This window comes from Peromyscus leucopus, chromosome 3 (genome assembly GCF_004664715.2).
Source record: "Peromyscus leucopus breed LL Stock chromosome 3, UCI_PerLeu_2.1, whole genome shotgun sequence".
NCBI lineage: Eukaryota > Metazoa > Chordata > Mammalia > Rodentia > Cricetidae > Peromyscus > Peromyscus leucopus.
The window spans coordinates 14,279,658-14,304,975 of record NC_051065.1 but is presented as its reverse complement, the minus strand read 5'-3'; the positions used below and the strand labels follow the sequence as shown (position 1 = coordinate 14,304,975).

General features: G+C 37.9%; 1 protein-coding gene across 2 annotated transcripts in view; it reads right to left on the bottom strand.

The window, feature by feature from the left end:
• Positions 1 to 25,010, bottom strand: part of Thsd7a (thrombospondin type 1 domain containing 7A) — a 387,216-nt gene extending 362,206 nt beyond the window's left edge. For both annotated transcript variants that reach the window (XM_028894646.2, XM_028894648.2), the window contains exon 1: positions 24,379 to 25,010. In XM_028894646.2, coding sequence (XP_028750479.1) covers positions 24,379 to 24,535 — 157 coding nt within the window. In that variant the 5' untranslated portion in view covers positions 24,536 to 25,010. The remainder of the gene's footprint in view (positions 1 to 24,378) is intronic.
• Between the last annotated feature and the right edge of the window lie 308 nt (positions 25,011 to 25,318).

The following is a 25,318-nucleotide window of genomic DNA, read 5'->3' as shown; positions in this document are numbered from 1 at the left end:
CACAAGAAATATTTATTATAATAGAAGTATATGTAGCATATATATTTATATATATACTATATATAGCTATATGTACAGTATAATTTAGGTAAACAGGAAATATTATTTCTAAAGGCTTTATCAAACATCCTTTGTATTATTTGTGCCTTGTCCCTCCTTCTTTGTCTGTATTGACTTCCATCCCCCATCCCCAGTTGGGGCACCTCCCAGTTTTTCAGTTTCCCATTTTGCATCACCTGTATCGTGCTATTCCCCTCTAGGCACACCCTCAACTCTGGTTCCTTTGTACTTTCCTAGTTTCTGTAATTACTCTATGTTGTACCCTCACATCTGAGGATTTGGAGGTAGGAACTACAGATGAGCAAGGACATACAGCAATTGTCCTTCTGGGTCTGGATTACCTCACTCAGCACAATCTTGTCTAGATCCATCCATTTACCTGCCAATCTCATGATTTCCTTTTCTTTACTGCTGCACAAATATGCCAGCTGCCAAAGGAAGCAATTAAGCAGTCCTATCCAGTTTCAGTGCCTGTGAACCACAGCAACAATCAACATGGGAAGATATACATAAAAATGCAATAAGTGGCACTCATATGCCAATAGTAATAAACAGCTATTCAGCTGGACTTCAAGCCTACTCACCAGAAGGGAAATCATGCCTCGCACTAGAAATCTAAGTAACTTCCCAGAACAAGTGAAACCATGAACCTTGGAAAAGAATCTACTACTCCCATATTGCTAGACCAGGAGAATACCTTACTACATTCTAAATCTTATCCTTCCATCCACAGATCAGTGTAGTTACCACTCCTAATCAAAGAAGCCTCTCTTACAGCAAGTGAAGGTCATCACAGAAAACCACAACTGAAAACACTGCAGAGATGTACAGATTATGGGGAGCTCAGCCCCATTGACTACAACCATGTCACAGCTCCTGCATCTATGCTCAGGGACGATCACATGAGACAGAGTAAACAGATTGCATGAGCTAGAGTACTAGAAAGTCTGCTGTCAGATGGTCTCTCCTAGAAATGGCTGGATAAATAAGACTAGAGTATTGACAATATCAGTAGACATATTAATGCAGGGGGTGAGGATTTTGTAGAGTTCTACTCCTAGACAAAGCTCTTTTGGCAACTAATGACTGCTGGAAGAACTAGTCTCTTCCAGGGATAAGTCCCTTTGTTAGTTGTGAAGAATGGCCGGCTCTAAAACCATATGCAAAGCAGACAACAAAAACAGACTTATCAGGTTGAATTTATATATGTATGTGCATATTTATAAAATTATATACATGTATATAGTAATAATAATCAAAGAAAAAGATGCTGTCAACTTGAGAGTGGTGGTGGGCACAGGAGGGGTTGGGAAGATGCTACCTTGGAAGAGATGGGAGGAAGAAAGGGAGGGAGGAAAGTGATATAATTCTATTTCAATTAAAAATACATTAAAAATAGGTAATACATTTTTTGCATACATTTTCTTTTAATTAAGGATTGTGGCAATTAGAACTGTGCTTGTTAAGGAAGACTGAAGGTTGGTATGTGAAAAATTATTATGAAATAAATTAGTTCTTGAAAAAAATATATCAAGTCCCTCAGTATTTCTATTCAGAAATGGCTTGTTGTAATCTGCTTACATTCAACATTATTTATGAATCACTGTTTCTAAAATATGGCTCAGCTATAGCCTGCATAGATCTCAATATTTCATATGTTTTGACTGCAGCTAATAAATTATTTTGTAGAAGGATATTATGAATTATAATTGTCCTATGGGATGATTGCAGATATTTGCAAGGGCAAAACACCAAAGATTCAGTGATTGATCATTTTTATTTGACCTTGAAGATTTAAATGCAGCTTTGTCTTCGTTTTTGACCTCTAACACTTATAATTTTACATTTTCTCTGTAAGAAGTGATACACATTGATATTTGTCAGCAAATCAGGATGTACCTAATGCCCTGTGATCATCTGAATAATTCATGCATGCCTTCTCCACAGTGCTAACCAGCATCACACAGGTCTCCCACAGGATTGTCACTTCACATTTTTTTAAAAAATATTTATTTGTGTATGTGTGAATCTCAACTTTTACAACTAAATTTTCTTAATTTTTAATGAATAAAAGTATGTAAGCAAAAATATTCTCAAGACTAATTTTACAAATATGCTTAGTTCACATGTAACCTTTATTTTAAGAACAATAAGAAATTAAAACATTCCATGTGAAAAAAATATATATACAGGATATGGACTATACTACCCAACATCTCACAGCATGATGAAGTGAAAAATATTCTAAGATCTATAAATAATGTTCTTCTACAAAGTCTTGAAATGGCTGCTGGTATAGAATTTTCATTGAGAAATTTAAGGATAGAGAATTTCAGACCTCTTTGTATGAGAAATAGCCCTCAATGAGACAGAGTGGTGATGCTTTATCACTCCCTGTATGCTCAGCCTGCTAGTAGAAATTCCAGATGGCCAGCCTCACCCAGGACCTAAGTAACAGACAGGGACCTTCTTGGAGGTGGTTGGACCAGCCCACAGGTGGAGGAGAGGTCTTGGTGTCAGCTAGAGCACAAACGTGTCAATCATCAGGCACTCCCCTGTTCACTTCCTGATTGGTCTATCAAGATTTCTACCTACCCTACTCAAAAAATACCCTTGGAATGTTATACTTCCCCTTCTGTGTTAAACTCTGACCTTAGAGCTAGCTTTTGCCGGCACAAAATATTGAGGACAGCATTAGCAGAGTAAAATAACTTTTATTCACTTAATTATCTGTGTGTGTCTCTTTGGTATTTTATGCTTACTAATGACAAGGACCCATGTAGCCACTGCAAGTTTTTCTTTACCGCAAAATGAGCAGACAAAAGCAATGCTCTTGAGCTCTATCTTGAACATTTTTTTCCATAGGAAGTTGTGCAAAATCCATCTCCTACCCCTTTCATTCTGCATTACCTTTGGTAATGGACTGTGGGCACAACACAGATGTCACAGTGATCACATAATATACAAATGTCATCTCCTAAGACCTGTGAGGGATCAGGGTTCAAAACAATTAGGTGGAAATTTATTTGCACCAGTATTTGCAGTCGCCAATTAGCTCCTCATCAAGATAGTGTACTGAAATAAAAGAGAGGAGGGAACCACATGAGGTACACCACTTATTTAGGGTATCAGAAGGGAGTTTAATTATTTGTTATATTACTTATCAAGGAAAGCTCTGATTTCTTATATGTGTAAGGGATACAGAAAGGGAACTAGAAGAGAAAATATAAGGGATATGAAAGGGAAAACAATTACTGGCTTTATCATTTGAAGATTTATACAACTGTGAACTAAATAAGGATACTAATGAGCATGCAAACTCAAACTTAAGTAAGCCATTTAAATATAACATGAATTATAACAGCATTAACTTATGTATGAAATTCATGGAGTGATTATTTTACATGTCAGGAAAACAGTTTTTAAGTTTTGACCTTACACATTCACTCTAGAATAGCTTCTGCTATAAATTTTTTAATCAGTGAATAAATACATTGCTAAAACTAAAATATACAGATCTCAATATACACACACACACACACACACACACACACACACACACACACACACACAAACACACAAAGCTAACTTTATAAGCTTATTTACCTGGATATCATCATCAGGATAGCATCAGTAATTCAAAACACATGATAGTAAACAAAACATTGTTAGAGCAATGATGATATTCCACACACCTTACATGAGCACCATTGCAGAGAGCCTGTCTGGGCCTCTGCAAAACCTGCTTCTCCTTTCTGAGGTCCTGGGATCTTACTCAGGTTCTATCTTCTTTGTGAAAAATTGGAAAGAGATGTGATGTGAAAATGCCTTGAAATTTCACATGCTAAAAAAATATTTTAAGTTTTTATGTCCAGTTGTGGTTATGTGAAATAGATATCTTTATTACTTATTTATAAATTATATATCTATAGTAATTTAATAATCTGTATTGAACCTTAAACATCTTCTTTCATCCCTTCTATTGTTCCTATGAAAAATCCCAGATACATACAAGAAGAAAGAACTGCAGGAATGTAATCCACAGCACTTTGCCTATACTAATGAAGGAAATAAATTGCAAAGTCAGTATGGAAGAACGGTAAGTACTTAATTCATACATCAATAAGATGCATGATCTTCTGAAAAAGAATGTATCAAAATTTCAGTTGAAACTCAGTAAAACAAGAAAGTCATTCCAGTGCCATAAAGTGAAATTCTGTGATACATATCTAAGCACTTTAAATGAAGACTTGTCAACATTTTATCTAACAATCATGTATGGATGCTTAGTATGTAAAAGATGCTTGGGAACAGACTGAATGAGGCAGTCCCTGACTCTAGGAGTTTCCACTGTAGTAACAAGGGTAAGAGATATATAAGGAATAAAGTACAAAACCCATACACCTACAAATCATTGCTGGGACTTTGAGAGAAGCGAATACCAAATGTGCAGAGGTGTCAAGAAAATGAAATCAAATACCGACATAAATGCTGCCACACACCCAGAACATGACTGTTGCCACTCATTAAATTTTACAAATCACAACTACCCTACAGTTTGGTTACCCATGAGCATTTAGTTTTAAAAACATAGTCCACTTATTGGAGAAAAACATTTACAGCCTGATAATCACGCTGATGAATGTGTCAAATTATAGTTTTGTGAAGTAGAAAAAAAAATCAGAATTCACTGTGCTTAATATTAATATAAACTTCTGCTTTTTCCCAAAATGAACTGTTTAAAATAGTTCTGAGACTTGCTCCCTTGCTTCATTCTAAGGTCTAAAGCAGATGATAACAAGGTATTTCTCAAGTGACATCATAATTTGTTTTCCCACCCAGATCCTCCAGCAGGTCTTACTGTACCAAAGAGTAAAATTGATGTGATACAGGTTCCACAGCAAACACAGATGAAAGGTATAACTAGGAAGAAACTAGCTATTTGATGATCATGTGGAAGGTAGTTTCTGGAAGAGTGTACTGTGCAGAGAAGCGAAACAAAAGGAACCAAGGACCTTGGAAAACAGTGGACCAAGAATGAAAGGAGCATCTGGGACGTGAATATCCCCACGGAAACACTGTGAAATGCTGAAGAGGAATGGCACAGAGTATAACTGCTAACAGAAACTCACCAGCTTCAGAAATGAAATTCTGGGAAGCCTGGTGAGAAGCCCCGCAGGGGAATGTTTAGCACACATCCAGGAAGGGAGCCATTCTGAGTGGAGAAAGCACTCACTCACAGTTTTCCTCTACAAAATAGCCCTTCCTCTTCCAGATCTAAGATTTTTGCTTGTCTTTTGAAGCCTAGCATAAATGTAAATGTCTCCGTCAGGCCTGTCTTGGTCCCCAGCCCAAAGTAATTGATCATTCCCTTCAGTATCCTGAGAGCACTTCAAACATGCCTTCCTGATAGCCCCAATTATCCTGATTTATGGCTGTTATGCTTCTGCATCTCTTTCAAAGACATGAGCTCATCAGTGATAGAGAGACCCAATCATGTGTCCATACTTCCCCTAGCCAAATAGTGTGAAACCCAGAGTTCAGTCAGAGGTATATATCATAATCACAGGGTCTCGTATAGCACGCTAATGCTGGTATCAATAGTATGTTTGCAAAATTAAAGTGGGGGTGGGGTGATAGTGTAAAGAAAGATAAAACAGAACTTTTCTTCACTTTTGGTTAATCTCCTAACCTAGATAAATTAATATGATGTAACAAATAATAGGAAACATGTAAGTGTACACGTTGGCAAAATCATTGAAAGTATCGGAGACCTATCAACTGTTTTGATTTTAATTCCCAAGATCTGGCTATGAGTGAAGTTTTGATGGGAAGGAGTCATTCATAAAAATAATGATATTCTAAAATAGACCTTAAATTTTAATTTAACTAGGAAAACAAGGACTCCTCAAATCTTGCTCTCTTTTGCATTTTACCTATTACAAATTTCTCCCAGAACTTCTTCATAACTCTTTGAGAGCAATACATGTTAATTCATTAGTGGGGACTCTGGTGTACTTCAAACTTCAGAAGACACTCAGATTAAATTATGTATCATATAATGCTAGTGTTAAGTACATTATATTGGTTTTTAGTATCTTAAAACCTGGTGATTTATGTATAATGTCTCTTCTGTCCATTAACTAATCTTTGATTAAGAAATAAAATTTCCTGTACATATTAATCAACAGTCCCTCTCTCTCTCTCTCTCTCTCTCTCTCTCTCTCTCTCTCTCTCTCTCTCTTCTCTCTCTCTCTCTCTCTCTCTCTCTCTCTCTCTCTCTCTCACACACACACACACACACCACACCACACCACACAAACACACACAACATGTGTGTAATGCACAAATAGAAAAAAAACTTTCCAAGTTTCTTATGAGATAAAAATTTTTGTCTTGATACTTAGAAAATAAAAGGATGCATTTGGGAGTCACTCCTCTCAAATATCATAGAGAAATATTTGACACTAGTCCAGTGTTTAGAATGAGCCAATGGGCCCCTGGTGGAGCACTGGGAGTCTAATTAGTGAGAAAGAAGAGGGTTTATATGAGCGAGAATTGTTGAAGCCAGGGTTGGATAAAGCACAGGGACAAATAACCAAATGAATGGAAGCACAGGATCTATGAACCAAAGGCTGAGGGGCCCCCAACTGGATCAGGCCCCCTGAACGGGTGAGACAGTCATTTGGCTTGATCTGTTTGGGAGGCAGCTGTGTGTTGGTGCCGGGTCCTGGGCTTGTTCCATGAGTTGGCTGTTTGAATCCTGGGACCTATGCAGGGACACTTGGCTCGGTCTGGGAGGGGGGGACTGGACCTGGCTGGACTGAGGCTACCAGGTCGATCCCGGTCCTCGGGGAGACCTTGATCTGGAGGAGGTGGGAATGGGGGGTGGGGTGGGGGGAGGGGGAGGGGGGGCGAGAGTGGGAGAACCGGGGAATCTGTGGCTATTATGTTGAACTAAATGATGTTGTAAAATAAATTTATTTAAAAAAAAAAAAAAAAAAAAAAAGAATGAGCCAAGCACAGACCTGAATTCAAATTAAAAGTTGTATTTCCTTGTTGGTAAAAGATCCAAACCACATAGATCTCTGAATGTGGAAGGACTCACTTTCATCTCTTTCATCACATGCCTGAGATATATAGTATCTTCAGAACAGTCATTTTTAAAGTGCGAGAGACAGAATGAGGCTGTTTCCAAAGCCTATTTACAGTAATGCTTGCAAAGGATTTCATTTGAATAAATTTACACTAGTCCTTTTACCTGCAATAATAAAATTTAGCTCATTTCACAGCTGCCTTCCATACAGCAGTCCACACTGAATATATCAGCTTAGATGCCTTCAGACATCTATAATGATGTGGTAAACTTTTCATTTTGTCTCATTCTGGGAAGAAAAGAAAGAGAAAACTGCAGCTGGAATGCAAGTGCAGGATGCTGAGGAAGTCAGCATTTCTGTTGTTGATAAATGCCGGTTCAATAAAGTGTATCAGTTTACACACTCAGAAGATTCTCTGAAAGTAAAGGTGGAGATTGTGCAGTATTGGACCGAACAAGGCAGATGGCCAGATGAGAGAAGCTGGAGAGAGGAGGAAAGGAGAGCTCAGCCAACAGAAGTTTCAGGAGAGAGTAAAATAAAACTGATGGCGCAGAAGGAAGAGATTAGGGCATAAGGGGGAGGGGCTTGAAGGAAGGGGGAGGGGCTCGAAGGAACGGGGGGGGGGCGCTCGAAGGAAGGGGGGGCTGTAGTTATTTTTTTCTATTTATTTTATTTTTTTTACTCTTTGACTCTTTGGGGGCTTACTACCCAGTCCACAAATAAATACATGGAGACTTATTCTTACTTATGGATGCCTGACCTTAGCTTGGTTTATTTCTAGCCAGCTTTTCTGACACTGTCCGATCTACCTTTTGCCCCTCAGCTTCTACCTTTCTCTATTCTATATTCCTTTCTTTACATCTTACTCCCTTGCTGGCTGTGTGGTTGGGTGGCTGGCCCCTGGTGTCCTCTCTCCTTCTCTCCCTCCCCCTCTTCTCCTTCTATTTATTCTCTCTGCCTGGCCGCCCCTTCTATCCCTCTCCTGTCCAGCTATTGACTATTCAGCTTTTTATTAGACCAATCAGCTGTTTTAGGCAAGCAAAGAAACACAGCTACACAGAGTTAAACAAATGCGATCCTAAACTAATACACATATCTTTGCATCATTAAAGAAATAATGCATTTCTTTACAGCATAAATGAATGTAACCATCTTAAAATAATATTCTACAACATGGACCTGTATGTGGGGTATCTGAAGAAACATACTGGTGAAGAAAGATTTAGGATGTCAGTGTAAACTCTTGTGTTACACTTTTAAGAATGGCCACAGTAGAAAAAGATAACAAGATAATGAAAATGAATATTGATTTATGACTTGAATGGAGAGGTAAGATTCATTGTATCTTGGAACAATATGATAATGTAATTGTATTTGATAGCTGGGTAATTTGTTGTTTAGATCGGATATGTTATTACTCTGCTGTATAACTGGAAGTTATAAGCATAAATGGTAAAGTTTGAATTGAAGTATTCATTTCTCAGTATATTGAATAGCTGAACTATTTATAAAAACCCAATGTGTGATCATTTAGCAAAGCTTTCTAGGCTCACCTCAGAGTTTTAACATCAAATGTCTGTTATAACATTATCTGTATTATAAAATGCTAATTTAATAAACTTACTCTTCACATAGTTAAAGAACATTTTCTACTTGGCTTCTACAGTTCAAATACTAGGAAGTATACCTTTTAAGTGCTTTATAGGAGGTTTTTTCTTTTTTTGAAATAAAATATAATTACACGATTTTCTTCTTCCCTTTCCTCCTTCCAACCCCTCCCTCTTAATCCCTTATTTTCTGTTAAATTTGTGGCCTCTTATTCTTTGTGTGTGTGTGTGTGTGTGTGTATGTGTGTGTGTGTGTGTGTGTGTGTGTGTGTGAAATATCTATTCAAAGTATATAGTAGCAACCTGCTCATTCCATATAATGTTCTTGTACGTACATCATTTCAGGGCTGACTGTTTTTGTGTGTGTCATAAATTATAGCAAAGGATACTTGAGTAGTAAAAATGTGATTTAGGTCATATCACTTAAGCTCTGGTATACATGTTTACTTTTAAAAGTGAGGGATATCCCTTCTGGCTCTGTGTTAATGAAAAATGTATATACTAAAGTGTATTCATTAATATGAAAAATCTGAAAGAACAGTCAAGTTGAAAGAATCTCTTCTGGAGTGTAGATTCTTTTTGTTTGTTTGTTTTTTGTTTTGTTTTTCGAGACAGGGTTTCTCTGTGTAGCTTTGCGCCTTTCCTGGAGCTCACTTGGTAGCCCAGGCTGGCCTCGAACTCACAGAGATCCGCCTGGCTCTGCCTCCCGGGTGCTGGGATTAAAGGCGTGCGCCACCAACGCCCGGCTAGGAGTGTAGATTCTTAAGACTCATGAAGTATACAAAACTTACAAGGCTCAGGAAGTAAAAAAGGAACACACGTACAAAACTTCTAAGTCACAGGAAGTTCCTATAATTTAACCAGATTCACAAAGCTCTTTTCCCCAAGGTTGTCTTACCAATAACAACTAATGGGATGAGAAGCTCTGTCCTGTCCAGCTGCCTAAGAAGGAAAACATATATGGACAAGCAAACAAACAAAAGAAGAATGTCAGTGGTAATGTTCACAAGGGTCCCAAGGTTGAAGTAACCCAATGTTCATCAACAAATGGATAAGTAAAATTTTGTTGGCTTATAAAATGAATATTAGGGAGCAATATTAAGAAACAATATGTTGACTTGTATTACAACATAAATGAACTCTGAACCAAGAGAATATGACTCCATTCATAAAAAATGTCAAGAATTAACAAATCTACAGCAAAAGAAAGCAGCTTTGTACTTGCATAGGCCATGAGGTAACGAGTAGAGAATACACAATTTCTTTGGAAGAGTTACAAGAATGTTTTAAAATGATGGTAGTTATTCACGCACCATTCTGTGTATATACTAAAAGGCACTATATTGTCTTTTTTTTTTTAATGAATGCTTGCATGTTAAAAGTCATGTCCAACATAACTATTAAAAATGTCACTGCAGTAAAAATTCCAACTATTCATTATATGGCTACAAAGGAAATCTATCTTACATAAAATAGTAAGGGTTAATTTCCCCTCATAGTGTCATTTTTTTTTCAGAAAAGGTTCTCATCAACTTAGCTTTTAGATAATGCTATCAAAATACAAAATTACTGCGAGAGGAAGAGTCTTGAAAACTTCTGTTACAACCAGGAAATCATAGCCCTGCAGTGTTTTCTCTGCCAAGGTTGAGACGCCACCTTGTCTGATGAGATATTAGTTCTGTTTGTAGAACTTTCATGACTGAAGCAGTTCAAAGCCAGCTCTCTTACAACACGAGCCAAGGGAACTGAAGAAGCGCCATTAAATTTTGCAGTAAGAGACAAGCAAAGAAATGTATCTTAGCTGCCATCAAGGCTTTCTTTATGAATTATTTGATTCCATAAATCCAAATCTGCTTTGATGACTCTCCCATTAGAGATATGCAGTTACGACTGCAAACTGTCAGAAGAAGCTGTTTTATAGAGCAATTGAACTTGGAGATCTCACTGCATTTCTGTAATTATCTACACCAGCTCAGAAGCCAGGAATACCCCGGCCCTAGCTCCTCCCCTCCATAAGGCCCACAAGCCAGTGAATTGACAAAGGACAGCTTATAGAATATAGATGGCTAGAAACAGGGATTTTCAGATACTTAATAGCTGGTAACCTATGTTCTCTCGTGGAATCATTCTCTAAGACTAAAACAAAAGAAAGCTATAAATTTATTTTCCACTGTCATGCTTAAGCTATATAAGCTTTCTATGCTTTTCAAGTGGAACATAATTCGATAAGGACAAAGGTCTTAAACTTGTCATCCAATTTTAGTTCACTAGGTGTTGTAGATGACCAACACTGTTGTTCCTTATGAGATACTTTTTAAATTTGGACCCTGTCCCTAAAGGCAACCAATGGATTGTTAGCAGGAGTAGGAAATGGCAGTGCTTCTCAAACTAAACAAGCTGGCAAGAAGAAGAGTTGCCTAAGACTGCCTTGGGACCACCATGGTTCACTTTTTCACATTCCCCACCACAGACTCCACCAGAGAAAGACTATAGGGTTTATTCACTTTAATATAGGTCTATTCAAAATTGCAATGAAAAAAATATGACATTACATGAACTTTATAAATAAATCAAAATAGATACTTAATATACTATTGAAAAAAAGAATGTAGAATTACAAATACTAAGAAGTGTCAAAGTATTACAAAGAAATACTTCAAAAACCCTGCTCCATTAAGGTGGAAAATTTAAAAGAAATGGATGAATTTCTAGATTCAGTCAAATCACCAAAATTAAACTATGAAGAGATCAGCAACCTAAATGGACCCATAACGAAGATTCAAGCAGTAATAAAGCCGAAAGAAAGAAAGAAAGAAAGAAAGAAAGAAAGAAAGAAAGAAAGAAAGAAAGAAAGAAAGAACGAACGAACATTGGGCTGTAGATTTTCTTTGAAAGTCTGATAGAATCCTGCAGTAGAACAAGCTAGTCTTGTTCTTTCTTTCTTTCTTTCTTTCTTTCTTTCTTTCTTTCTTTCTTTCTTTCTTTCTTTCTAATTTATTTATTTAATTCACACCCTACCATAGTTTCCCCTTCCTCCTTTCCTCCCAATCCCTCCCCCACCTCCGCTCCATCTCACCCCAATTCACTCTTCCTCCATTTCTATTCAGAAAATGTCAGGCTTCCCATGGATATTAAAAAAAACATCAGCCAATCCTTCTTAAATTATTCAGAAAATTATAAACAGAAGGAGCACTTCTAAATTCATTCTATGAAGCCAGTATTGCTCTAATACCAAAATCAGGTAAAGCGCAAGGAAAGAAAGAAAGGAAGAAAGAAAGAAAGAAAGAAAGAAAGAAAGGAAGGAAGGAAGGAAGGAAGGAAGGAAGGAAGGAAGGAAGGAATGAAGGGGAAGAGAAAGAAAGAAACAAAGAGAGAGAAAGAAAGAAGCAAGCAAGGAAGGAAGGGAACAGCAAGGGAGGGAGGAAGGGAGGAAATCGTAGAGACAGTCGAGTTCACAATGGCTTCAAAGAAAATGTGAACGTATAATTTGGAAAAGTCTTCAGGAAATAGGAAAGTACAAAGGGATCATGGTAGTCTCGGGGATCAATAGAGCAGGGAATAGCAAGATACAAATCATTTAAAGGAAATGGGAAAAATGGGGAAGGGCCTTTCATTAGGGAAGAAGGAGGGTGGTAAATACAGAAGGAGGGGAAAAATAAAAAGGATGTCTAAAAAGTCATAAGCAATCACATTATACACTTACCTAAAACTGCCTATAATACATGCAAATCATTGCACACATATAAAATTTAAATAAAATTCACCTAGTTGCACAGATAATGCTCCTCTCAAAAGCCACAGACAATCTAACAAAAACCCTAACCCCAGGCATGAACATCCTCTTTTTAGTTATTGGTCAGTTTTATCTAAGAGACTTCACCAACATTATAACCTGTTGTTGTTAGCTTTCATTATCTCCCAGGAGTTAAAGTTACGTCTCTATTGCTGAAGACAACCTCCACTTCAGACACCGGGGTTGAAGGCTCCTGAAATGGTACTGACATAAATGATTCCTCCCTGAGGACTAGCTTTCATGGCATTAAAGGCACAATGTTAACTTCCAAAGAAGGGAAGCAACCAATATTCCTACCTAGCTACGATGCCTATGACCCACAACCATGACCAGCTTGGTGTGTGACTCTAATTGGTAACAGTAGCATGAGTACCTTGGCAGGAGCAAAGATCCCTCTAATTGAACCCCAGGTCTGATGAACAAGAGTGAAATCATGCCTAGTATGAAACCCTAGCAACTACCCAGGGCTAAAGTACTGAATCTTTAAGGAGAACCCACAACCATTACTTTACTCACCCAGCATAATCCTCACATACAGTCCACATATTTGTCCTTATACTTAGAGATAAATGTAATTCTCACCCCTCATCAATGAAGCTTCAAATTACAACATACACAGGCCATCACAGAAATCCACAACCGCTCAAAATATAGAGAACAATGGCCTTGAGGTGCCCTGCCCCAACTGATACTTCTACAACACAGTTCCTGAACCTAAGGCTTAGGCATAGTTGTGGAAGAGTGGGAAGAAAGATCACACCAGCCAGAGGAACAGGAACTTTGCTGTGATATTGTACCTCTTAGACATGTCAGAGAACACTCACAAAGTCTCATCAATGTGATGTAAATAACAACTGCACCAAGAGACGTGCTAACATGAAGAGATAAAATCATTTGGGGTCCGAATACTAGACAAAAATTATAGGTAACTAAGCTGAAAGCAGGGGAAATAGTTTCCTCCAAGAGAGAACACCAGTTGGTTATTGAATAACAAAAGATCAGCTCTGAAGTCATATACATACAAGTAATACATGAATTGAGCAGGTTGTACTTAAGTATTTAGGAATAAAGTGTATGCATGTATGTAACAACAAATAAAAGGAGACCATGAATTTAAGAATAGTAAGAGGAGTATATGAGAAGTTAGAAGGAGGAAAAGGGAGGGGAGAAAATTATGTAATTATATTTCAATTTCAAATACTAGAAACGTTATTCTAAATGTATGTGTAATTAGCATCACCAAAGGCTGTGTTTACTTGTCTTTCATAGTTTACAAGTAACGTGGTAGAAGTTCATTTCGACTAACAATTATATGAAATTTGTAAGTTCATTTGGCTTAAAATTTATAAGTATATTCTTTTACTCCTGACAATATTCTATACATACACACTTGTTTCCATAAGTCAGAGGACAGAAAGCCAAGGACAGTCTGCTTAGAATAAGAGACAACTCTGTATAGTCTTCCCATCCCTCACCTTCCAAACACATTGCCCCATAACCAAGTCGCTCATCCCTATTTGTTAACTTACTCACCTATTTCTTTGTGTGAGAGAGAGTATTCATGCCACTGCTCATGCGTGTAGACAAATGGCACTTGGAGAAGCTACTTTTCTCCTTTCACCTTAACTGCGATCGAAGCCATGAAAGCAGGATCCTTACCACCTGAGGCATCTTGCTGGCTTTCATTTGCTTCTTTGTAAAAAGTTTTACTGTTTTCTTTTTTTTTTTTTTGAAGCAGGGTCTCTCTCTCTCTCTCTCTCTCTCTCTCTCTCTCTCTCTCTCTGAGGCCTGGCTGGCTTTGAACTAGCAGCCCTCCTGACTAATATTCTTGACTACTTGTGTTACAGGCATGCATGACCTCTCTAGCCTCCATTCTTTTATGTTTGGTTTTTAATTTGCGCTCCTTCACTGCATGTAATTCTGTCTTTTTAGCTTATGTCTCTTTTGCAAACTGTTTATCTTTGAAGCTCATGTTGTAGGAAAATATTAATTGCTTGTCCAGTTTTGCAAGAGAGTCACTGTGTCCCGTACCGAGTGCCTCTGTCTGTGCTCTACATCTCTATATGCTTCTCTATTTATAATCAGTTTGCTTACTTTGAATGACATTTTGAAACTTAATGGGGATTTCCAAGTAAGACAGATTCACACACTTTTTAAGTATGCTCTCTTGTACCAGCCACAGACCTTGCCATAAAATACACATTAAAAATCTGCCGGTTCTACTTAATTGAGCCTAATTGACACAAGTTGAAGAGGAAAAATATCACCTAGTTCTATGATTGAAGTCCTCTAAAGTTATAGAATGTGTTGACTGTACCTTAACTATCTCCTCTAGAAAACAGGACTACATTCTCTATACTATTGTACTTGAGTTTCTTATCAATAATGTCTCCATGGTGTTTCAATCAATGTCAATTATTGGTGACATAAGCAAATCAGAATTTGTTGATATGATTGTAGACAGATACTACTAAAAGAAAAGTCTTAGAAATATATGGAGGCACTGTAGACATTGCTGAGCCACCAGGATGGCAAACACAGGAAGGTAAGTAGACATAAAGTATCTTAAAATAAAACTCTTGAGTTTGTGGAAGGTGGTATAAGGTCTTGTATAATAAGTGCTTTTGGGTGGTTTTATTGAGCAGAAAATTAGCACAAAGCACACTAAAATAAAATTGAATATAATTAATATTTTAGCAAAAAGTATGAATAATTGAATAACATTTTTAAGCCAGTACTATAAATACTACATATAAAACACATTTCAGGAGATGTAATTTCCTATAGCAGATAAATAATGAAGTCCTGTGTGGTGATTTAGCTATAAGTGATGGTATTTGTACATTCATGTCTATACTTATACATGTGGGAACACATACAGACATGTGTGCATCAGTATGCTTGTAATGGCACATTAGATTATTATTGTAATCCTACCATAAATTTGAAATGCTTAATGCAGTTTAGAAATGTATAGGTAAATGTGTTTTAATGGGCATGAAACAGTTGCATAGCTAACTTCCTTCCAAGTAGTGATTAAATAGTTTTATTTGGAAGATATTGAACCATCTAGATTTAGGTATGTAAGAAGTCTAATTATATATGTGACCTACACACACACACACACACACACACACACACACACACATATATATATATATATATATATATATATATATACATACATACATATATATATATATATATATATATATATTGCGCTTTGGGAAAGGAAGCATTCACTTCCTCTTTACACCTCACAGAGTTGAATCATCTTGCCAAGAATAGTCTGAGGTGTTTCTACACTAGATCATCTTGAAGCTGCATAGTCCCACTTCAAGAGTCACATTTGCAGCATTTCCAGCATGGCAAGGATGTGTGCAATCTCAAGGAAACATCAAGGCAGAATATTCTTTTAAAACTGTACTTTGCATAATCTTGCTAATAAGCTGTGATTCTGTTGGCCCAGCAACAGGCAGGAAAAAAATGCTATCAGATGTAATAAGGCCTGGGAGATACACATAGATCCACCCACACAGGAAGAACCAAATTGAAGAAGTAAAAGATGCTGGCCACAGACTCTTTCCCGGGTGGTGATGGGGGACATTATCAGGTCACACTGGGATCACTGCCAGGCAGTAGATAACTATTTAATGAGTAATTACCAAACATTGTCTAAGTCCTGTACAAGTTTATCTTATTATCTTTAAAATTTGTGGAGAAGTAGACAATAATACATATCCAATTTATAGCTGAAGAACAAGATACAAGGAAAGATTAGAAGTTATAGCTCTAAAATTTTGAGCAACTCATGTGTACCTGGCCCCAAATCCCATTCTTAAATATCTCATTTTATGAAATACAGATTCAGATATATGTAGATGTATACTATCGAGTAGTTAGTGCTGCTCTCATTCTAACTGTCAATTCAGTTCTTCAGCACTCATGCCTTTCACTGTCAGGGACAGAATCTGGGACAGTGGGTTGATGACATTTACTGTTATATTCTCAGATATTGTTAGAGAATAAACAATGTAATCCAGTCTAAGGACATGCAACTCTGAACCCTCCTGATCTTGTCTAATCTTGAATGCTAAACAAGGTTTGGCCTGCATAGTACTTGGATGGGAAACCGTCTAGGAAAACTGGGTGCTGTAGACTTCTTGGACATGGTGGCAGACATTACTAATCCCAGCACTCTGGTGGCAGAGGCAGGCAGGTTTCTGTGAGTTCAAGGCCAGGCTGGTCTACACAGTGAGTTCTGAGAAAGCCAGGACTACACGGAGAGATCTAGTCTCAAAAGACAAACAAACAAAAAGATGTAACACTAATAGTTACTATTGGTGTTCTCATGCTATTTTTTAATGCATGCTAAAACATACCTGCAAGCGGATTCACTTACAAGATTCAAATATCTTGTTATTTCTAATGATGTCAAAATCCAAGGAAGAACATGTATGCCACAAGCCCTGCATAAATCAAACTATTACCTCTTCAAAATCAATGTCTGTCTGTCCCTGATGCTTAAGGAATTTGTTTTTCCATCGAGATTCTAAGATAACTTTAAATTATGTACTTTGACAGTGGGCCATGTTTTTCCATCTGTGCACTCAAGTATGTGCTCAACAGCTATTGTTCAACTGACTCCTTCATTGGGTCCTCAGCCCAACATGTCAATGGAGACATCTAAGTATCTCACTGCCTTAACTACTAGGTTCTCTAGTCATCTGACCACAATGTCAGCACAATGAAATGTTAATGTCCACCTTTTCTCATGCCTTCCTTAAGAGCGAAGAAGAAAAAGTTGATATACAACTTACTTAGTTATGGTTCTATTGCTGTGAAGAGGCATTGACCAAGGCAACTCATAAAATGAGGCATTTAATTTAGGGATCATGGTTCTAGTGGATTGTAGAGTCCATGACTATTAGGGTTAGTCTTTTATCATCATGGCAGCGAACATGGCAGTACGCAGGAAAGCATGGTACTAGAGAAGTAGCTGAGAATTGTATATCTAGTCAGCAGGCAAGCAGGCAGTGGGAGAGTAAGGGGAGGGAGTACTGGGTCTGTTGTGGGCTTTTGAAACCTCAAAGCCCACTCCCAGAGACACACATTCTCCAACAAGGCCATACCTCCTAATCTGTCCAAACAGTTTATCAACTGAAAACTAAGCATACAAATATGCTTATGGAAGGGGAAGGTGTTTTCTTTCAAACCACCACAAAAATGATATGACTTTTATAAGACTGTTAAATGACTTTTATAACCAGACCAGAGCTGGTTAGATATAGAACTGCATATGGCCCTGGAGGTGAAACAAAAAAAATGGCAGAGTCACTTATGGAGGACAGTTTATATTTTTTTATAAAAATAAATATATTCTTACCATGCTCCTTAGTAACCAAATAAATTGAAACATGGATCCACGGAAACATATTTACAGTCATAATTGGCAGCATTTGGAAGAAACCTCAGAATCCTTCAGTAGGTGACTTGATAAACAGTAATGTATACAAACAATGGATTATTATCAATAATAAAATGAGCTTTAAAGCCATTAAAAGACTTGGGGAAATTTTAAATGGTTATTGTAAGGGAAAGAAGCCAGTGTGAAGAGGCTATACACTGTATGATTTCAGCTATTAGACATTGAAAAACTCCGAGAGTAGAGACAGTAATACCAATTGCTGCTAGAGACTCGGGGGCAACAAATGAGGAATAAATAGACTGAGCATAGAGAATTTTATCTCCATGAATTTTTCTTGTAAAATACCAGCATGGTATATCATACATCTTCATGTGCATGTCAAATCCATAGAACGTATAACACAGAATGTGAACATTAATGGAAACCATGAACATTAGTCAAGAATAATGAGTCAGTAATAGATTATAAATATATATATATACCATTGGCACATGATTTTAATACTAGGGGAAAATAGGGAGAGATGGTGAGTTAATAGAAGGGCAAATTCTTCTTAATTTCCCATAGGCCTAGAACAAAGAAAGAAAGACATGGTACAGTATAAACTGCAGGGGCTTGAATTGTTTATTCAAAGGATTGCTTACAAAGTAAAACAAACCAACACATACAGCTGGAGCAATACTATACAGATGAGAAGTTGTTGGCATTGATAGCTGCCAAGGGAAGGACAATCGTTCTTTCAAAAGGTGGCCCTTGGTAAGTTGACCATGTTGCAGTGCATGACCTCATACCCATGTACTATGGTAAGTGAACTTACTGAATAATAATGAGAATAAAGTAAAAGAATAAGAATGGGAGCCAGGCAGTCATGGAGCACGCCTTAAATCCCACTGCACACTTGGGAAGCAGAGGCAGACAGATCTCTGCGTTCAAGGCCAGCCTGATCTACAGAGTCAGTTCCAGAACAATCAGACTGCCAGGACTACACAGAGAAACCCTGTCTCAAAAAAAAAAAAAAAAAAAAAAAAAAAAAACAAAGCAGAGAAGAAGAGGAAGAGGAAATAGAGGATGTGTTTGTGAATCTCAGGAGAATTGAAGAAGGGGAAAACCAGGGTAGACATTATCATATTTCATTGTACACATGCATGAAATGCTGAAGGGAGATTTTCTAAGTATGTGGAATTTCAGTCTCTTGCTCATTCCCCCAAGAACCATCACAAAATGAAGTACAAATGGTTCTAGTGAACAATTAACCTTGGGCTTCTTACTGAGAATATTCTTATGATCTCTAGTAAATACCAATTTAATATAATAGGTAGACCTATGAACAAATAACTTCACTTTCTAGATTTTTTTGTTTGTCCCTTACTTGAAATCAGCAGGCAAACAGGTGATACCAGTAGAATCTGTGCAAATTATATCTGCCATTTTGTGTGAATAATGATGAAGGGGAAGAGAACCTTACCAGACTCAGTTAGATACTTTTTCTTTAGTACCTGTTAAAACTTCTCATGTACTTTCTTACTTCAGAACTCCTATTATCATTCTAATATAAAACATCATAGCATTTAAATAGCCAGAATAACCAGGTAGAGTCTAGGTTAAAACAATTCTGTATTATCTCAGTCTACATATATTTCATTCTGCAATGCTACATTCCTTATAACTTGTTGTGATATTTTAACTTTATCAATATGAGATAAATCGTGCATTTACAGGGAGAAGAGTATTTTAGAGAGAGCTAATATACATTTCCAGATTTGATTGAGGTTACAAAATTGTGTAGAAGAATGTTAGAAACAATAAAAAACTATCACTATTGAACTTCTAATGTGAACCAAGTATTTGACTAGTACCTTGTAATGTTACTATATTAAATAGTATACTAAAGAATATATGCCATTGAACCATAGTGGAGATAAAACTAAAAACATTTAGGGACATGAAATAATTTCATAAGGAACAGAGATAGAATATTTTCAAACCAATCTGACCAGGACTGAGAAACTTTGGTGCTCATCCTCTGCCAATGCTTTTTCATCGTTTCCTCAAGTTTGTGAGTAAACTGAGTCATGGTCCAAGCAAAGGCACTTTTCCAGAATAACTGAAGTTCAAAAAAATGTACTTTAGACTCTCTGGGATGATAGGTCTCTCCTTTTTTACTTACTAACTGACAGGAAGAAGAGATAATTCTCAAAAGACATTGCAGATAACTTTATTTTCAAATATTTAATGACTACCAGTGAAAGGAAATAAAAGGAAAATGATTATATTTTCTTTCATATTGAGGAATGAAGATACTACTTTCATACAATTAGTTGTGTAAAGGACACTGTGATTATTAATATCAGTATTGTTATGTTGCATGAACCTAATGTGAGAAGCGTTCTTCTTGAGAGATAATTATACTTATAAATAGCAAAATTCTAAATAATGGATAATACTTTCATGTTTCCCAGATTTCAAAATAATTTCATTATCCTAAAAGTATATTCAATGAGTTTATTAGGACTTTATTGAGAATAGATCTCCATGACTTAGGTTGGCAAAGGCCCAATGTTCTTATGCTGCCAAGCACATTTTGGTTAGTCTGTTCACATGTATTTTAAGAAATAATTGAGTTTCTTCTATTCCAATATCACCATAAAAGTACAGTGAAAGACTTAAATGTTATTTGGTTATTAAGCTTAATCAATAGTGTATGTTTTCTACTTTCTTGTTTATTAATTAATCAAGTTTAGATATCTAGCAAACTAGGTACCATGTTCATTCCAAAACCTCTGCATGATATTACTTGTAATATAATATAACCCCATATCAAATAATTTCTGAAATTTCCTATGCTTTTCCACCGTGATTTAATAATACATATCTACCAATGAGTACCTAATGCTATTTTCCTTATAATGTTTCTGATAATACTTTCTCAAGTTTTTTCTTAACTAGTTTCTGATATACCCCTTAAAAACTTAATATTCTTTGTGAAATATCCTTATTTTACTTTTCAATATTTGCTTTCATTAGCAAACTACTCATAACCTGAAAAAACATAATTGACTTCCAAATTCAGCACAGCTCTTTACTAATCACCCATTAGAATTTTTTTGCATTAACTTTATTCATTAGATCACTGTTCCTCAAGTCCAGTGTGTCTGAATTAAACTGCTACTCTCCTCAACTCTAAGAAATCTGATGTTTCTTCCTTGTCACCTTCTATCTCAATTCTTGGGTGTTGAAAGGGTGGGTACCTTGATGACTTCTTTAGGAATGATGTCAAACCTGAACCGACACTTCAGCAATGCAAAGCAGACCTGTTCTCCAAGCTTTTCCATAACTTCTATGGTACTGATGCTGTTTTCCTTTTCTTATTGGCCCCATCATCTTTAGATTTACTTCTCTTCTTTTTCAACAAACAATACATCAGTCATCTTCTTAGAGCTTCCAATAACTCCTACCTCCTTACAGGTTAAGCTCTAATAGCTTTTTTCATAGTTCTAGAATTTTCTTAAAAGTCTGTTTCCAATTGACTTCATTGATATTAAATACTTTTCTACTAAGTATTTGGTCATGAGCTGCACTGTCACTGATCCCTTCCAGATCTAGGCATATTTCAGTATGTCTTTGTTTTTATATTCTCTCTCTTCTGTGCTGTACTTCCTCCAAAAAGCCAAGATCAAAAGCAAATAACAGTTTGTCATTGATCCATACCCTCAACCGTTTTTTATCAACTTTCATAACCTCTACTCTTGTTGTATAATGTTCATGAGTATGGTATACCATGTATTAATTATTGTATAATTGTGGTATTGTTTAGTTTTAAGTTGGTCAAAGACAAAGATGTCAACAGCACATTCAACCTTTACTAAGGTGAGAGTCAATTGTAAATCTTTAATAACTCTATTGTGTGTTTGACCTAAAGCTATCATATAACACATATATTATCAACTACATGTCATAAATCTGATATATTCAGCAATCACAAGTATTTACTACATGAGCATATTGTATTTAACGATGCATGAATTTGCATATATATTAATGTAAATGAAATACTTAATGGCTGAGTAGATATTTCAATATTATCACTTTTAATCATTGAACCAGGCAGTGTTTGACTTCACCACAATGGACAGCATGTTACTGACAGTTAAAGCTCATTCCTCAGACCTTTGTCCAGTGAAAATTCCACCTAAGTGATGTCATCTTTCATGATATTTCCTGTAAACAGTAGAGAGAGCAAGTTCCCCTCACTGGAGCAGATGTGCTCCACTTTGCTATCCTCTTCTCCCAACTCCTTTCCTGCCCCTTTTCTCTTGTTTTGTTTCTCATTTAAATCATATTTACTTACTTGCTTTTCATTAAATGATAGACATTGTGATTCTATCACCTTTGCATTTTCAGTTACATTGTACTCTGTTCCTTACATATGTCCTAGTTCCTCTGAGAACTAGTCTCAACTCGTTTCATATCTAGTAACATCTCCCTTCCTCTGAGTGGGTTAAAAAAAATGAAATCATTATTTTTCCCAGCAGGTTAAATTCTCCATTATTGCCAATCAAACAGGAAGTCACTGTGAAAAAGCAAAAACAAAAAAAATAAAAACATAGTACCACTATCCTACCACACCAGCTTTTGTTTGGACAAAACTTAGCAATGCATGAGTTAGTTTCTCATCACCCACTTGATTTCACCATACCATGTGTTGACAGTCAACAGCAAGTGCTATCAAACTATAGGTAGCTGAGGAAGTAGGGGTCAAAAGTCAAGCAAACTATTCTTAGAGGAGGCTAGAGATGAACCTGGTACTGAAATCAAGGTCTCCATCCCCTTGATTCTGAGTGTTTCCTTCTATTTTAAACTGTTAATTGGCTTGTGTTCCTGCCTTGACATTAATGTTGACATATATTGGCACCTGAGAGGCAGCACAGTGAATGATGAATACACTCTTTTTCAACCAAATTACTACTTGGCTCATGTTCCTTTGATAGTACAAATTTCAACTAGTCCAGCACTGTTTGGTCAAAACTTATCTGAGCAGCTCTTTCTAAGCTCCCAAATACTACTAATTACTACCAATTTAGAAAAAAAATCAATCAATAAATAAAATCTTCCAATTCTTTATTTAAAATCAAAGGACTTAATTTGATTTTATCTGCTTTCACCAATCAATTGGTCTTCAAAGTGTTAGCAGGAATGATTTTGCTTTGACTAATCTGTGTCTGTGCATGTACAAGCATGCACGTGCATTTCATGCAATATTTCAGGGTAAAGTGTGTTTTGTCTTTAAGTGAATTTGTTTAATTCCCTCACTAAGTTGCTTTAATATGTGGACCTTCTTAAAACCTTCAGTTATCAGTGCGATTTTGGTGTAAATGGATCTGCGTCCTCTACCGGGAGTAGAAGGGTTGAAGCCTGAAAGCAGAGCTGATCTCTATTTTGGGATTGAGGCACTTTTTCTTTTATCTAGTCCCTCTCAATATTTCAGCATCGCCCTGGAACTCTCAAGTCATCCTCAGCTCTCAGCAACAGAATACCTCCTCCACTTCTTTCCTGTGAGTGCATGAAGTCTCAGATTGGCTCTGGGATTCCATCTCCCTTAGTGGACAGAGAGCATCCAGCCACCCGGCAGAGAGGAGTCTGGAGCCTTCGGGTTTTGTTGTTTCTCTGTGGGTTCTTGCCTCAACAGCGCTTGACAGGGAGAGTCTTAGAAGCAGTGAGTTGCTGCCTTTCTTGTTTGGTCGAAAAACAAAGCGAAAGGACTTCTTTCCCAGAAGGAAAAGTTTCAAAACCCACACGGTAATCACTCCACACTGTAAAAATCACTTTAACTCTCTCATTACAAATTGCGCTGTCCAGACTTCCCTAAGGGTTCTTAGGAACCTCCTTTGCCTCTTCCTGTTAGATCTGTCCTCACAGGGCTTGTCCCTGAGTGTCCCACACACCACAAATCTATCCTTAACAAATTTAACTCTGCCCTTTCATATATAACAGCAGTAAACGTACTGCTCACCCAAACACGGCATAAAAATATGCCAAACTGTTTACTTGATCTCTGATAGACTGTCATTTTAGAAAGTCTTAGACTGGAAACCCAGAGATGAAAAACACTTCACTTTGTAATGAAAGTACAGCGCTGCCCTCATTCACTGCCTAGCCGCGAGCTGCGAGAGAAACAATCACCCCAGTGACTCACTGTTGCCTCTTAGTTATGTTGTTCTTTCCTGATGGCTTAGGACGTGACCTAATTCGCTTGCAGGAATCATACTTTTGACCTGAGGATCCCGGCAAAATCAGGACCAGCTGGAAGCACAGGGGTCCCTTCAGGAGCCCCTCAGCTCCTGATTATCGTCCCAGATTTGGAGATGGAGGAAAGGGCAACTCTGTCCCACTTACCGGTCTTCCAGAGATAGAGGGTGGGCACCTCGGAGTCTCCCTGCGCCGCAGCCCCGCGGGCGCTGGAGCTCAGCAGGAGCAGCAAGAGCAGGGGCAGCCGCAGCAGCTGCAGGACGCCCCGGCTCGGGGACGCCAGGCGCCCGGCTCGCAACCCCATGCTGTCCGCAGCCGCTCCAGCCTCCGGAGCCGCAGTACTCTCGCAGGGGACGGTTCTTCCTTCTCCACCAGAAGAGAAGGCAAAGCTCTCTCTGCTGCTATTGTTCGCTCCAGATGAAAAGCAGCCAAAGAGCAACTAACACTAGGGAACAATAGCATCCGCGGCGGCCGTGGACGCCACCGCCGCCGCCGCTGGCGGGGATGCTGGCGGGGATGCTGCCGCCGCTGCCATGGCGCGCAGACTGGCAGGTCCTAGCGGCGAGGGACACAGCCGGCCGCAGGGGGCCCCAGCTGACAGAGCCGGCCCAGAGCTCTGCGTGGAGCAGCCCCCGCCGCCAGCTGTAGGGAGGGGAGGGGGGCGAGAGCCGAGAGGAACCGTGGGGACTCGAGGGGACCACAAGCGGGGGCCAGCCAGGGCACAGGGCCAGCACCCAGACCCCACGCGCCCGCCCCGAGAACTCCCCGGCACATGGTGCGCTGAAATATGTTCGCAAGGATACTCCAATAAAAGGAATCATCTCGGGGCAGGCTTCAGGATGACGAATAACTGACATTGAAATTCATCGTCACCCAAGGAGTCAGATGCTGATCTAGTAGTGTGCTATTCTCCTAGCGTATTTACACAAAGCTTCAGTGCTGGTCATTTATTCTGAAGCCGTGCCTTCTGAATTACTTTATGTAGGAGGTATTTATGAATTTATAAGGGAACAGACCAGAGCTCACTGTCAAAAGGCACTTGAGCACTTTCTTAAGTGTCTTTTTTTTAAAACTTCAGTCCATTCTC